Source organism: Chelonoidis abingdonii, chromosome 2, assembly GCF_003597395.2.
Source record: "Chelonoidis abingdonii isolate Lonesome George chromosome 2, CheloAbing_2.0, whole genome shotgun sequence".
Taxonomy (NCBI): domain Eukaryota; kingdom Metazoa; phylum Chordata; order Testudines; family Testudinidae; genus Chelonoidis; species Chelonoidis abingdonii.
In genome coordinates this window covers 53,449,738-53,466,786 of record NC_133770.1, presented here as the reverse complement: position 1 = coordinate 53,466,786, position 17,049 = coordinate 53,449,738, and the positions used below count along the sequence as shown (strand labels likewise).

Genomic DNA, 17,049 nt, shown 5'->3' with positions numbered 1-17,049 from the left:
TTTCTCATGTAATTTGTGATTTTTCAAGGTTTTTGTTTTTTTAAATTTCATATGTTATGGTTTAGATAGCCAAACACTGTATTCAGAAAGAGCACACATGGATACTTGAAGTATGTGCTCTCCCAAACTTCAGTATTTATTATGGAACAGCTGGTCATGACTCCAGTTTAAGATGCACTCTGGAAAAAAAAAAAAAATCTTAAAATGGGGCATAAATCCCTGTTTTTCTCTACATGGAGGTGGCTTTTCAGTGTGGCATTTAACACATAAAATTCAAAGAGCATAATTTAAAAATAAGGTAATTTAAAATTTAAATTACCTCAGTGTTGAATCTTGAGTAACTGTAAGACTGGACAGTTTTTAAAAAGCAATTAGTAATCATTTTTTTTGTTATTCTTCACTGCAGAAAGTTTATCCGTCAGACCTGAGAATAAACTTCAGAGAAATGCATGATGAAATGACCTCTTTCAAAATGGCCACCCTCTCAATAGGAATGAGGCCACTTGGTTAAGATGGCCATTATTTCAGAAGTAAGTTTAGTTTGTCTTTAGCAATGCTGGCCACCACCTCCCATTGTTCCAACAGAAGAGAAACCACATTGTTTTCGGGAAGATGGTGACCCCAATATGCTATACTGGGAGTGGCATTCTGAGAAGCAGAGGAACATGGGGGAAGGGCAGAGAAAAGAGTGTATATGGAAGGTACACAGAGGCAAGGTAACAGGAGAGGCAAGAGGAAGACTGACAGCCAGAGGAAGGCAGATGTGGGAAAGAGAAGAGGGCAGGGGATAGCATGGTATTTACCAAATATGGTTTTTACTAGGCAAAATCAGTTTCTACCATGCCGCAAAGACTAGTTAGTCCCTGTTTCAGGCTTTTCTATTTTTAAAACTGTTTAGTTAATGCACTCCAAATTACACTTTGTTTCTGTTAAACATTCAAATTGTGTTACATAAGGCAGTACATTTGTAGATTAATTTAGAGTCATATAAATAAAAAGCAAATCTGCAGTGGGTGTAATATTAATATATAATTGAAATCCTGGAGATCAGAATGTCTGTATACATTTTGGTTCGGTATTTTTTTTTTACAAGGAAATTATACACACCATGACTCATATTACAGTTTCCAATACTGTAAAAACAAAAGTCAAAAACATTCAGTTATATGAAAAAAATAATGTGGAGTTTTAGACTTGAAGCATTAAGAAATCAGAAGCATGCTTACTACCAGACCAGACCAGACATATTTGGCCATGCAGCATTCTGTAACAGAAGACCAACTCTGATGTAGCAGCCAGACCCCACGCATATATCTCAGTTTTGAATAGATGTATCCCAAGTTTGAAAAGCTATGATCTACGCTTGCTGAACTTGCTGGACACTGATGCAATTATGGTTCCCAGTTTAAACTGGTATTTACCGGCACCCTGTTCTAAACTAGTTTTTCCTGGGAAATTGCCAACACTGGAAGAGGGACAGGGAAGGGCAATACTATCAGCAGTAGAACTAGGAGAATTTCTTTCAGAGATCTAAGGCTTATACTGATAAACCTCCCTTATTCTTCATTCTCATTGACTCTACCCAAGAAGTGGTTGGGGAATACATGTGAGAGAATACATGAAACAGTAGCTCTGAGAAATGAGAACTACCCTAATTCATTTCAATAATGTGTTAACACTAAAACCTAACAATGGCTATTTAAAAGTCAACATTTTAATTTACATCAATCACTATTTTAGCAGAAACATCTACTTAGTATGCCTTTACCATAATGATCTTGTATTCAGTAGGAAAAGATGTATTTTAAACGCGTTAGCTAACGTGTTAAAATCATTGTATAGTCAAGGCTAGTTGCTGTTTTACCATGTGTAGACATGACCAGTCACTTCAAACTGAAACTTAACTGCAACTGCACTATGAAGAGAGAAGTAGTATTGAGCTGGGGTAATAATGAAAATAGGTTTAACACCAGGGTGTATAAAAATCAATGATTTTATTAAAAAACAGATTTAAATTGGATTTCTTTGATAAAATGCTTTTTGAGGAAAAAATCTACCTAAAAAAAGATAGTTTTAATTAAGATATAATGTATCTCAAATATATCTCATCATGGAACAGGGATTATAAATTCTAATTCTATAGTATGAGAAAATATATTCATGTAATGTTTAAGAAGTTTTGTAAAGGAGTTCCATTAGTTCATGGATTAGAGACCCAATCTTATGGTGCTCCACAGGCTTCTGTATAGATTATTTAGGTTAATCTTTCTATCTAACCAATGGGACTTAGTGCCCAGTCTAGAAGATACCATCAGAGATGCTTAGTTTTGCAGTTCTCAAACTGTGGATTTGTATCTCCAGAGGTAACATGCTTGTTAACAGCAAAAATGTTTTTTAAATAAATATATACGGCTGAGACATAACAGACCTCAACTCTATTGTCCCTTTGCAAATTTGTGTTGACCAGAGTCAATCCCTTACCTCTCTCTAAAAGTGCAAAGTTTCAAAAAGTTCAATGAACAGAAGATTGTTGGGGGTGAAATAGATCTGGACAAGGAGAAGAAGTCTGGAGATAAATGTGAGAAGCAAGGGACATATGCTTTTGTGTTAAAATATTGTATGTCTGCCGTAGAAGAAAAAAAATCCAGAATACTTAATGTCTGTCTCGTGATGATCTCTTCCTAATACTGCACAGCAAGAAAATCCTCCAAATATTAATGATTAACCTGCTGAATTAGAGATAGTTCACCTCCCAATGACTTCATAAATATCTGCTTCAATTACCTTTGGTAAATGAAATAACCAAACAATCATTCATTTTCTGATATAGCTGTAAAACTAATCTGAAAAGTTTTCAAAATAAGTCACTGTTTAAAAATGTATCGTGTGTACCTTCTAAAAGTGAAACCTACATCTATCTCTGAGTTGTGAAGAATATGTATTAAAGGTTGTACCAACCAACAAGATTGCATTTTTATGTAGAAAACCATGATTAAATCAAGCCTTCCTGATTAGTGATTTAAATCAAATCCACCCTGTTTAACATATTCAGAGATTCTAAAGCCAGAAGGGACCATTGTGATCATCTTAACCTCCAGTATAAAACAGGCCATAGAATTTCCCCAAAATAATTCCTAGAGCCCATATTTTTAGAAAATAAATACAATCTAATATGAAGTATACCTTGACTGTTTGCTTGCACTTTTAATGTTTGCTTAATGTCTCAAACATCACATGCAAATACTTTGCAACATGACAGATGCAGTGGTAAGGCTAGCTTTTCCAAATCCAAGTAAAATGAAACTGTTGCTTAGAAAACTGATAGCCATCAACTACTGATGGCAACAACACCTATCAAACTACTCACACTTCAATAGCAGAAGGCAGTATAATGTTTACTTCCTATTTCCTAATGTATTACTAAGTTTAGTGGGTTGCTGAACTCTGCTATACTGTTAATGTACCAACCCATATTTTGAATATGTTGGCTTCTTCATATAATTCTACTTTACACATTCTTTCCATCTTTTCCTTTGCAGTTTAATGTGCAGCTTTTGTCTGTGTGGAATACAGCAAAGAGCAAGAATGGAAACCAGAAACTTCAGAATCCTAATTCCACTTCTGCTACTGACTTGTTCTGTGGCTGTTGACAAGTCAACTTATATTTCAATTTCCCCATATGTATAATACTTGCTTACTTTATGGGAGTGAAGATTAAAGTTAATATAGTGACTTGAAAATATAAATCACTGTGTAAGTACAATCAAAAGTGGAGTTCTTTTATAGTGGTATCCTCACTGAACAAAAATACTATTTCCTTTACATGTTTGTGAGCTGCTGCAATACCTGCAAGTTCAGACAGCAGAAAAACCTAAATCTTTCCATTTTTCTATGGCATAGGATCTGAAAAAACCCTTTTAAGAACATGTTTAATAGCACAAACAAGCTGATTAACACAGTACACCTAATAAACATCCTTATCAAAGGAGACAATCACCAGACCCTTGATCTATCTAAACAGCCTTTCACCTCATGGGATCTGTTTCAAATTTAGTCCAAAGGGACTTAGTTACCTGTGTTATGGAATATACTTCAACTTAAGCAATTTTTAAGGGTGAGGGTAGGGTAAAGGAGGAGGGAGAGAGAATTGTTGCGGCCACAAAAGAGAATGCTGCAATTGTGCATGCACACTGGGCAACTCAGAGTAGGAAGTTTCATTAAAAAAATATTTCCTTACATTTAATTTGTTAGAGATAAAGGAGAGGTCTTGATTTTTGGTACAGCAGGACCCTTGGTATAAACTCCCATTGAGTCAAACTGTTGGACGCCTTTAATCCAGGAGACATGCAAATAGTTTAATCTCTGGAAGGTTTTTTTATTTTATTTTTTAAATACCAAAAGCTTCGTATGTGCATAGGCAAAACAGCACTCTTCTGAAGTAGTAAATGATAAACACATTTATTCCTCTGGAGCACCTGGCTATTTCTTTCTCTTATTAGTGCTGACAAACCTCCAGGAGTTCTTTATAAAAATATTAAAAAAGTGCTTAATTCCCTAAACAGTAAATCAATTAAAATATATTTTTGAAAGCTGTCCCTACAGCTAACTCTGACTTTGGAAATTTCAGGAAAAAAAGATTTACATTACAAACCACATAAGAAAATGTTTCTGATAATTGTAACAATACTAGCAGATACCACTGTAATTAACATACTCAAATTAGGGCATTTCTTCTGAATGCAAAACGTTCAATCTGAAAACAGGCAAAAATTCTACAAAACTAGTTTGTATTTGAACGGCAGCTATAACATCATGACCTCAGGGGAAGTGAGATTTTATAAATTCAGTAAGTTTTTACATTTAATATGAACTACTGTCTTTGCTTGCCTGCAAAAAAGATCTAAACTTAATCAACTAGAGGGAATTCTGGTAGCTTCCCCCAGCCCTCCATGTACACCCCCCCACCAGAACAAAGACTGCAACATCTTATTTTGTTCACTCAACTGACATCTTACTGCAATAGTATTCAAGCCATCATTTCTACTGAACTGTCTTCTGTTGCTAGTCATGTTGCCTTATATATCAACCAATTTCTGCATTAAACAGGCTGAGGCATACATTCCTCACCCCACAAAACTGGGTTATTCTTACATTCAACAAGCCATAGGGCTTTATACTCATTTTCTAAAACACTGGTTTGGGCTATAAAAAAAAAACCATGCACCTTAATGACGTAGTATTTTCCTTTTCTCACCTTAAGTTTAACTAGCACATTTCCAAGATTATTCTAATGTACCCCCCCCCCCCCAAAGTACATTTATTCAGTGTTCTGGGGTGGGTCAAGAGGTTTGTTTTTTTTTTTTTTTGGAGGGGGTGCTAATTTGATGAAGGTATACAAAACTTTAAAGTTCTCAGCCATGCAATTTCAATATTGATCATATAGAAATGCTGGTAGCATTTTTAAAATACAGTTTTCCTACCAAAGTTATTTTTATGGCATGTTAAGTCTTAAGTCTAAAACATAAAAAAGCTATCTTGTTTTAGAAATATAAATAGCATATTGAACATCCTAGAAAGGAGGGTGTGTGAAGAGGATGACGGGAGGAAGAAATGGAGCATGCCATTTTCATTCATGCAGTAGTGATGTCAGTGTCTGCAGCAGCAGCAGTTGCCTTGACCCCTAAAAGGTTCAAACGCAAAGTAGTTTTACAGAATATGGTTTTTTATTTTTTAAAAAAGTAAATCTCAGGAAACCCACTCAAAATACTGGAGTATTTCACACAAGATGGTCTAGGGGGGGATCAAATTCAAAGCATCTATATTGAAAGGAACTGAGAAAAACACCAGGTGTTTTAGGTAGAGAAAAACATCTTTTCTGTCAAAAGCATAGCCAGTTTCCCACACCAGCATGCTCCTGAAACAATGCAAGTCAGTCTGCACAGCCAGAACTAAAATGGTCTCTGCATTGCAAAAAATAGGATTATGCCAACAGTGGGAACTTTCAGTTTACATCAAAAGTGGAAACGCTTTAAGAGTATGACACAAAATGTAATAGTTTCATTAAGACTTACGTCATACTCAGGCATGATTAAGAGGCTAATAATAGCCAAAGGAGAAAACTGTGCAACCATCTGTAGTAAGATGGTCCATATTTGATGACAAGAAGTGTTTTAAGCCCTCCACTATGACTGCAGTAGTACTCCAACACCATTCTATAGTCTCTGTAGACACCACCATACAAGCTACAACTGATTTTTACTTCATGTACATTATGTACCAAAGATCCAGAACAGAGTAGATCAAAGAAATGAGGAAGCAAAGTCAAGCTGTGTGGTACCTTATCCATGCTTCAGATTTTGTAAATATGTTTTTGTTTTTTTTTTTACTTTTTAATTCACAAAACTATAAAAACAGTCTTTATCACCCTAGTCTTCTAGAAAATGGTGCCTGTATTTCCGTAAAATACAGAAGCTGCTGTTGTGTGCAATAGTGGTCATTATTAGGGTGATCACGTTGTTTTCATTCATTCATGATCTGCTGTAGGATGTCAGTTTCTGCAACAGCAGCTGGCTGGACCTGAAGGGCGGGGGGGGGGGGGCACAAATTCCTTGGGGTGCATACAGATTATGGACAGATATCTTGATGGACTATTTATAATTTTACATAGTATACACACAAAACAGTATCAAAATTTTATCTGCTGCTAACACAGTTTACCATAAGGCAGGCTCAAGTAAGTTTAATGATGGAGAAGTCATTCAGTACTAATTTATAGGTCTGAACTATTAAGACAAAGACAACAACTTACAGTTCCAAATACGTATGTCACTTTGTAAAATTAAAATTTTACTCAACCAAAAATGTATTTATTAAAAAACCCACATAATACATTAATGAAATATTTAACAGCTCTGCAGTACTTCTCTCCAACCACAGGTAATTATCCACATCCCACGCTCCATTTGAAGTGCAGACACTCACACACTGCAACATTACAATCCTTATCACAAAGTTAGGCCTGGGAACCGATTTATAATAGTATTTGTCATCAGCTTTAATGTTCACGCTTAATTATATGCATCAAGTCTGTTTTGTTTCGGTTGACCTCCCATTTGATTTCCCAGAATTCAGAGTAACACTGTACACTTGTATGTCTCTAAAGGGGAGAAAAAGGAAGCTTAATAAGAAAAAAATATACAAATTCCTAGAGTTACGGGAACAAATGAACCTCTGTCTTTTAAATACAACTTGACTGAAGCAAAATTGCTAAGGACTGTTTCCATTTGAAAGCATGCAAAACCCTGTAACTCTACAAATCTCTTTCCAAATAGAGATCATAGATCTATTGCATAATGCTGGCATAAATACTAAGATGTGATGGAAAGCATTTAGTCTTCGCTATAAGGGTAAATACTGTATACAGTATATCAACTCCATACATTAATATTATTAGTCATATGTTTATATACTTACATAGTGAGTTGCCTGTATCGTAGGACTATTTGAATAGACAGATCAGCTCAAGTCACAAACACGACAATAGACTTCAAGAATTCACCACAAACCTAGTAGCGACTGGGGCGGGGGCGGGGGGAAGTAAGGGAACTGATTCCACTGCTACAAAACATGTTGACAACCAAAACATATTTATGCTAATTTCTGTAGCAAATTATAAAGATTGAGAGACTTAGGGAGAGGTGCAGGAGGTGCTGAACCATATAAAATGTTCCCATGAAGAGGTGATGCGTGATACCTGATAACTGCAGCATGGTAACATACAAAGTACATTCAGTCTGATTCATTCAACTGCTGAAGTGAGGGCGGGACTAAAATGGCCACAGTCACTTTAACACCTTTAATAATTCAACAGACAACATGAAGCAGGTTATGTCAGAGCTGCTGATAATAATCTGTACTTACTGTAAAGCTTTTTAGGCTGTATTTTAGGCTGCAGTTTTTAAGCTTTCTATCATTTTTTCTAATTTCTTTCTTTGAGGCATTTTATGTTTTTTTAAGTCTGGTGGTTTGTTTCCAGCATTTCTTGAGACTATATTAGAATTCTGTGTTTTATTTTGATGTGTACAGGAGAATTTTAAAATTTACATTTTAACCTTAAAGTTAAAAATGGTGTGTGTGTAGGGTTTAAGGAGTTGGGTTTGTTTTCAAATCCCATGGAGAGGAAAAGGGTTGCTTTAGAGCTTATATCTGTGCCATCTCAATTCATGTGTGTGTGTAGATATATAGGGGTGGTAATGGGATATTCTAGGGCTTTTCTTTATCTCCAGGCATATACGGCAAGATGCATTTATAAGGTGCGTTTTATACCCATCTGCACTGAGGTAGGATATTTTAGAGCACCTATTTATATCTCATCAAGTGTATGTATATCAAAGCTTGTGTTCAACCCTCTTTGCATGGAGGGCAGCGGGGGAGGGGGAATGTCATACGGGTTATATGTTGTATTTGTATCTCCTCTTGTATGTGAGACTGATCTTTTCAGGCGTTCTTAGCACCTCCTTTTGTGTGCATGTATGGAGGTGTATTTTACAGGCCTGTCCTCATCACTCTATTTGGGAGCACAGAAAGGTATTTTAGCCCCAAACCCCAATCTCTCTCTGCAAAGGGTACTTTAAAGCTTGATTTCTCACTCTCCCTTGAAAAGGGACATGACATTTCAGGGCTCATCCCCCCAGTTGCTCCCCTTTGAGGGAGATGAAACTGATCTTTCTTTGGGAAGTGGGGAGAAGGGGTATTTCGGGGCTCACTCCTCATCACTCTGGGGAAACTCATCATGGGGGTATTTTCAGGTTTGGGACGAGTCTCCTGGGGGGTTATTTCATGGCTCGTCTCTTTGCAGTAGATCAGAGAGGGTGATTCAACCCTCCCTGCCCTCTCTCGGGCGGGAGGGGTATTTCGGGGCTCACACGCCCTCCTCTGGAGGGAAAGGCGCAGGAGATGGTGTTTCGGCCTCGGCCCCCCGGTCTCTCTCCGCCCCGGGTGCTTTACCTCGGTACACTGGGGAGCTGGGGCTCCGTCTCTCAGGTGAGCTGCTCTTCCTGCTGCCACCGCTCTCCGGCGAGCGCCGCTGCCTGCCCTTCACCCTCCCCGGGTCCGCCACGCAGCTTCCCGGGGGGGCAGCCACTGCCAGCGGCGGCGTCGGGCTGGGCGGACTGCTTCCACGGCCCCCTCCGCCGCCCGCCGGCCCGGTGTTGCTCCCCACCGAGGCGGAAGGGGAGCGGGTCGGGCTGTGCTGGCTGCCCCGCAGGAGCTGATAGGGCACGGTCGCTCGGATGGGCTGCAGCAGCCGGCTGGTCCCGGCGCTGCTGGCGGCGCCTCCCCCCGCACCGTTGCCGGCGGCGCCGTTAGCCGCGGTGGGTGACCCGGCGGCGCCGCGCCTCATCCTCTGCGGCGGGTGGTGCCCGGGCGGGGTCTGCGAAGAGCTGGACGAGGAGGACATGGCGGGCAGAGGGGGTCGCAAGTCCCGGCCGGGGCTCTGTGCGCTGCCCCCGGGCCGTTCCCCACATGCACCCGCCGCCGGGGGGCAGTGACGGGACAAGCGCTTCACGGCCCGACCGACTCTCCGCGCCGCCCGGCTACCCCCGGCGCTTCCTATAGGCGACAGCGGCTGCTCCCGCGCCAGGCTCCGGCCATCGCCGCCCGTCGGGCGCGCTGCGGAGACCCGCAGCCGTTCACATCATATAGCGCTGCCCGCAAACCCCGTGCGCCTATCCTCGCGAGCCGCAGCAACCGCCACCCAGTCTCTTCGCCGCCCTGCCTACCCCCGAATGGCAACTCGTAGCCTCAGCCGCCCGGCAGCGACGGGCAAGGGCGGCAAGTAGCGCGCCCATTGGGTACTCTGCCTCCGTTAGCCCTAGCCTGATTGGCTACAGCACACGAAGGGCAGCACTGTCCACCAATCAGAGGTCCCTTTTGATGGGGGGGGTAGGGAGAGGGGCTCTGGGCTGTGGGGAGCTGGAAGCCGTGGTCCGGGCGGGTTAAGTTGCCCGGTGGTGGGGTGGGTTAGCGAGGAGGTGGCGGCTGTGTTACGGGGGGAGCAGGCTGCTTCAGGCCCGGGGCGCGTGCAGCGCGGGGGCTGGCCGTTACCCCTGCTGTGTGACTAGGCCACCCCCTCGCGCCTCCGGGCAGGCCCGTCCGATGGCTCCGTGTCTTTGTTACCTCTGCGGCCACAGCGCGCAGGGAGAGCTGGCGAGGGCGCTGAGCGGGCACATGGGAGCGCGGGGCTGCGTGAGGGCCGATGCCGCAGCTACTCAGGGAGAGCAGCCCTGAGTATTCCTGGGGTGCCGGTGGGGCTGTATGCTACTCAGCGTACGTGACGTGGTGGGCTGTTGTCAAGTGAACAGGTTCCCCTCAGCATTACACGTGAAGCCGTTATGGCCCCTGAGCCAGTGAGAAATGTGTGGCTCCTTCCTTGCCATTAAGATGGGTTTCATAGGCCCTCTTTTCTGTACCCGCCCAGGCCTCTAATCTAGCTGCACCCCAGTTTCCTCCTTTTAAATTTGCACCTGAACAGAAACTCAGTTGAAAGGCAGATCTGGATTTTTTTCCTTCTCTTTTTGCCTGGGGCTACTTTTGCCTCCCCATTTATCCTACTTTACACACACCCCCCCCACAGCCTTGTGTTACAGCCACCCTCTGGCACAGAACTCCATTGATTCTCCACCACTGACAATTTTTAAATGAAGACTGGCTGTTTTACTAAAATATATGTTGTAGTGTAAACAAGAATTAATGCAGGGAAGTTCTCTGGCCTGTATTTTGCAGGTCAGAGCTGTGCTCCCTGCTGGCTTCATAATATATGAATCTATGATCCTAAAATGTGTCCATACTACTCCTTAGCTACCTAAAAGGGATGCTACTGATCACATTAGACTTAGCCAAATTGTGGTCATGGAGATTCTCCACTATAATATAGGGATGTAATTGCCCTGCTCCTATACAACTAGTCAAGTTTGCTCTCATCCACCCAGCACAAGTATACATAGCAGCATTGCTGCAATAGCACCCGTTTCAGGTGGCCTTACCCTCAGCCCAGCTCAACGGTGCCTCCACTGCTGCTATCAGTGCTCTGCAGCTACACTGCTATTTATACTCACACTGGCTAGATGAGATCTAGCAGCAGTATGGACACAGGCTTAGTGCTTAACTATACATACAGTGCTTCAACAGCAGAGCTGCACCAATTCAGCTGGATCACTGTAGCATTAGTGAAGATGCACCCATTGGTGTTGGTACTTCACTTCCCCAAGAGGCAATAGCTATGTCAACAGGAATGCTTTTCAACATAGCACGGTTTACACCGGGGGTTAGGTTAGTAATAGTGCATCACTTGGGTGTGGATATTCCACACCCTGAGCACCATAGTTACACCAAATAAGTCTGTAGTGTAGAGCAAACCTTAGTCAATGAACATGCTGTCCTCACTTCATAGGTGGCTGGACTAATGTTGGTGCTTTAAGCCTGAGAGTGCTCTGTTGTCAGAGGCATTGTGGTATGAAAAAGACTTTTCATATATTACTATTTAAAAGAGTGTTTTACCTCTTGCTGATCTTGAAGTTATGTATTTTTAACAAGCATATTCCATTTTGAGAAATTCACTACACATAACAGCTTAAGGACTAGAAGACAAAGTCCTAATACTGAGAAAAAAATAATGGAAGACAATGATTATTTCCAGTCAGGTAACACATTAGTTTGTGGAACAAATATTTATTTGTAAATGTGGTCTATTGGTGTGATAGCAATAAAACTTACCTTAATACTAATTTTTATACAATAAAAGTACACTTACATAACATTAAGGTACAAACCAGGAAAAACAAAGGAATGTACAGTTCACTCAAAAATGTAACACAGAGATGGCACCACATTGTGACTTACACATATGCTATCTTTCTGCTTTAACTGTGTGCTTCTTTGCTTTTGTGCGTTCACAGCACAACCTTAATTGCATTTAAAACTAGATTTTAGTATGTGAATTTCCTTTTCTTACATTTCAAAACTAAATAGAATGAAAATGTTAGGCATTGTTAAAAGAGACAAGAGACGGGAACTGTATGTTTTAGTATCTCCCAAGGGGAGAGGTGGAAACCTTGTTGCTTGAGTCATTTAATACCAACTGAACAAAGCACTGGAGAATAAACTGTAGGGCACACTTCTTCATTGACTGAGGGAAGACTAACTGGATGAATAAGTTTTTTCCATTTCTAACGTCTGTGATCATGTAGAATGTGGATGGCACTATGGACTAGGTTAGAGATTATTTTTAATTGGCATGCAATATAGTAAAGAAATGATAGCAAAGGTAGCCTGTGTGTTGTAAAGTAAAACTTCAAGTGCCAGAAGACAATATTTATCAGCAAACAAGGGAAAGACCTGATAAAGTTTAGTTACCAGCGACTAAGTTGTTTGATTGTATTGCCTTTGCATATGTACACATATAAGATAGATACCTCTAGTATTGCTGAGCTTCAGGATCTTTCTAGAAAGTTGTGTCCACTGGAGCTGCACAAGAGCCCTCCAAGCACTCTGAGCCAAGGCTATAAAAGAGCAGTACAGATCTAACTACCTCAATTCCTTCTTTTAAATCTTAAGTTACTAGAAATAGTTTTCTAGGGAAGGCAGATGCATAGTGTAAATCCTAGTGCAGGGATAGTACACTTGAAGAACTAATTTTCTGACCAGCAGTGGAATCAATGAGATTGATATAAAGGCATAAATACGATCTTTATATCAGTGTAATAGGGACATGTCTGTGATCAAGTACTGCCACGTCCTCCACAGGTGGAGTGTTATTCATTGCCAATCAATGTAGTAATGGTCTCATCTGTAGTTAAGCATAAGGTGTCACATGGAGGAAACCGTGAAATCTGTTAATCTTAAGAGTAAACCTGATGATGCAGGAAGGAATATTGTTTAGGAAATATCCACAAGTCATTTCTTTGACATTAAAGACTTAGCTTTTATTGTCCAGGATTGTTCCAGGTAAATATATTTTCTGGATATTTTCCCCCAATTATCCATTGTATTAGGGTCAGAAGGGGTACATGGTACTATCAGAAATTCCTCCATGGCTTGTCATGTGCAAGCCTGAACCAGCCAGTCAGCCAGATATGTGCATACGTGGTCTCCTTGAGGTCTGAGATATGAGGTAAAAATATTTTTACTGAGCTGGTCTGACTGGGATTTTAAATCATGCATTTTAAGAGCCTTGAAATGGTCTTGGGGGAAAGGGTAAGAATAATAGAGACTTGTGTCAGTATACGGAATTTGAACTTCTTGATGTAATTGTTCAATTTCCTAAAGTCCATGATGGAACAAAGATAGAGTTTTTCTTTTTTCTGACTGAGGAAATATCTGAAGTAGAAACCCTCAGCAAAAGGGAGCTATATTGATGAAAAGAGATCTGCACTCTCCTCCAATTGGTTGGGAGTTTTGGGTTAGCTTTGTAAGTCATCAGTGTGGAGATAACAGTGGAAGCCATGTAAACAAATGAGATCATCTAGAGAAAGGACACAAGGGGAAAGGGAAGAGATCCAAGGATAGAGCCCAATGGAAACTCCATGAAAAGTGAAAGCTGGGAGAAGGAACCCTGCTGAAAGAGATGTTGAAGGGATCAGAAAGATAGAAGAACTAAGAGGGGACAGATTTGCATATGTCAAGGAACAAGAAGATTTCAGAGTCAGAGTATGATCACTGGTGTCAAAGGCTATGGAGAGTTTGAGTCTGAAGATGGAGTACAGGCCAGAGATTTGGTCAGAGAGATCTTGGTGAAAGCAGTTTCAGTGGAGTGAAGACAGCAGAAACCAGATAGGAACAGACCAAAGATGGAGCTGATGGAGAGGAACTTGAGATGTTTGTAGATGGCACATTCTTTGAATTTAGAAGTGAAGGGACAGAAAAAGAAGAGATAGTAATGGGAGAGGGCAGTGGATCGACTTTGGGATTGTTAGAAGCACACTATGATTACTCCCTATCCTATTGTGATGGGAAGTGACCTTATGAGAGTAGAGTTAAGAAGAGTATGGGAGATGGGAAGGAGATGAGATGATGGAATCAGTGGGAAAGGTGGCATGGTTAGAGGAGAAAAACAGGTTAAATGCCTCAGTGTCAGTGATAGGGGGAAGGAGGAGAGACGACAGGCAGGTAAAAGGAAAAGTAGGAGGGGGTTTTTCATATCTGATCTTGTCATTCTTCTTGTTGAAAAAGTCATCAATAATGTGGAAAAAGAGGATGGCGCATGAGTGGGGAAGGGCTTTAGGGGAGAATTAAGTCATTCATGGTGGGGGTTGCAATTTGGTAGGCAAATATTTTCTTAGATTATAAACAAGCCAGTAGTAAAAAATAATTTAATCATATTTTTTGTTACAAACGTATAGTTAAAATTTTTTTTTACAGTCTCCATTTTAAAATCACATTAATTTGATTAGTCATTAGAATCCTCCTCAGTCTTAATGAATGGTGGCATGATGCTTATGTGTTCCCCAGCACCTGAAGAACCCATTAATATTGAAGCAACTATCAAAGAGCTCTTCTTTGTCTTCAGTTACACAGGAAAAATTGTGTGTGTAGATGAAGATGAGATGACAGCTTCAAAAGTGTTATTTTCTAGTATAAATATGAATATATAAACATTATAGAATGAATCAGAAGAGGTATTACAAAGATCGAGTTTTATACTTGTGTTTATACAAGTCAAGGTTCATTTTTCCTATTATTACTCTACTATCTTCCAGCCACTTCTAACTTCTTCAGCAAAAGTGTGATAAACACCACCACACTAGTGACAAAGTTCTAACACTGGAGACTCAACATGCCAGTCCAGGGGTCAAAAGTCATTCAGATATTATCATTTTTATTTTTACAAACTTATAAAATTAATTTCTTACAAATGCCTGCATTGGCAGCAAGGAGAATCAAAGACATTCTAGCTGGAAAAGATGTCTTGTCTACCCTACTGTCCCAAACCTGGATTGTTCCCTTCAATATCCTGTAGAGTATGAAATTTCTCTAGTGATGGAGAAATTAATTCCCATAGAGAGTACTCCATAAATTAATAGATTTAACATATATACATATAGAGAGAGACTAGCTGTTTTCCATATGTACAAATTAAGCACAGCATCACAGAGTGAAGTATCCTACTTTAAAAATTTTAACTTATATACAGTAATCAACTAGCTTGGTATTAGCTTCTGTGGAATTGTTCAAGGTGTGTATGTTTACAGCTGTGCAAATATCCTACATTAACACACTGCAAGAAATAAGTAAATATGACCTTTATGAGGACAAAGGTCAAACTAGGCCATGAGTTAGTCTTCAAATCATGATCACTTTGATCCAGACATTGGAATGCTTTTAATTGACATCAGTGGAAGGTCCATGCATAGACTTAGAGAAGTTTGTCTCTCTCAGTTTTAGAACTCTATGATGGCATGCACACTGTATGGATTGTGTGCACCAAAGTCTTGGCTGCATTAAGGTCGCTTTGGACTGATCTGGCAGTGCAAAAGAGATGTAAAGACTATAGATCCAGCCCTTTGAAGATTTCCCTTGTGCTAAGGGAATCTCTGCTTGGCACAGAGACTCTCAGGCCCAGATTCACAAATGTACTTAGGCACTTAAGTCCCAGTTTTAGGCTCCCCTGTGCATCACAAAATCCTCCCTCAACTACCACCTAACCTTGTAGGCACATAAGCTGACTTGGGCCCAGATCCACAAAGGTACTTAGGCATCTAAACCCCAAGTTTAGGCACCTAAGTCTCAGGTTTAAGTGCTTAAAGTCCCAGTTTTGGCTCCACTGTGTGATGCAGTAGGGAGCGGGGTGGATTGACCTGGGAATGCGGTTTAGTTTTACTGGGACTGTCTGCATGGGGGATGGGAGAGCAGGGGATGACTTTAAGTGAGGGACGGTACCTAAGCCTGTAATCTGAGCCAGGAAGGTGGGTGGGGCAAGTCAACACCTTTGCCTGGAAAGCTGGACAAAGGGAAAGGGGAGAGAAGGAGGGGGAGAGAGCCTGCTGGAGGGGTTTTTGGTTTCAGTTTGGGGCTGGCTGGGAAGAGGCAGGGAACCCCAAGTCTGGGGTCTATGATTCTTGCCCCCCAAAGGGACCTGGCTGAGGGGTCCTGGTTGTACCTACAAGCCCTGCTTGGGACTGTGTTCCTGTCTAATAAACCTTCTGTTTTACTGGCTGGCTAAAAGTCCCTGTGGGGTCCAGGAAGAGGGGTGCAGGGCCGGACTCCCCCACACTCTGTGACACACTGTGAGCCACAAAACTCCCATTGAACGTTGTAGGCATCTAAACTCACTCAGTGCCTACGTTTTCAAAGGAAAAGTTCCTAGGTGTCTAAGTTTCTGCCCCTGGACATAGGCACTACTGCCTCCCTCTATGAATATGGATACATATCTCCACCCAAGCCCCAGAGAGATTTACGAACTGGGGAAAAATATGCATTCAAGCTGCCTAAATTGCATGCAGGGCCTGATTCCATATGCTCAGCCTATCAAAATGGCCCCTGGTGGTCACTTGCCATTGGGCTTATATTAGAACAGCCCCAGACCGAGAGAATGTAAAAGCAGCTTAACATCACTTTTGTACTCCTTGCTTCTAATCCTGGTGCTGAGTACAGTTTGTCTAATCAAGAGAACTTAGCCCTGTGAGCATCAGGTCGTCCCCTTCTTTCTAATCCTGGCTAAACCCTATTGTCTTGGTAAAAAGTACAGGGATGTGTAAAACTGACTAGGGGCTGCCTAAGAGCTTTTTTTCAGGGAAATAGCAAACTAGGGATTTCTAAATCTTCATGTTCTTTGTTGGTTCTTCTGGGTGCATAATTCCTAAAGACCAGTTGTGTGTCAGCTATTCAGAGTAAGCAAACACCCTTACATTAAGAAATGACACAATTAATCAAACCTTTAATTGACCTTAACTTTTAATAGTTGTGGACTTGTCTTTCTTTGAAGAGAAGAGAGGGAGTGAGAAGGGATGGTCCAGAAAAACTCCTGGTACAATACATATAAGCCACTCTGAAATA

The 17,049-nt window shown here is 41.1% G+C and overlaps 1 protein-coding gene across 3 annotated transcripts in view; it reads right to left on the bottom strand.

Annotated features, from left to right (window-relative positions):
• Positions 1-9,531, bottom strand: part of GLCCI1 (glucocorticoid induced 1) — a 96,768-nt gene extending 87,237 nt beyond the window's left edge. The window contains exon 1 of one of the 3 annotated variants that reach the window (XM_075062376.1): positions 9,007-9,531. In XM_075062376.1, coding sequence (XP_074918477.1) covers positions 9,007-9,457 — 451 coding nt within the window. In that variant the 5' untranslated portion in view covers positions 9,458-9,531. The remainder of the gene's footprint in view (positions 1-9,006) is intronic. The other 2 variants (XM_075062375.1, XM_075062374.1) reach the window with 2 other exon arrangements.
• Positions 9,532-17,049: the final 7,518 nt, after the last annotated feature.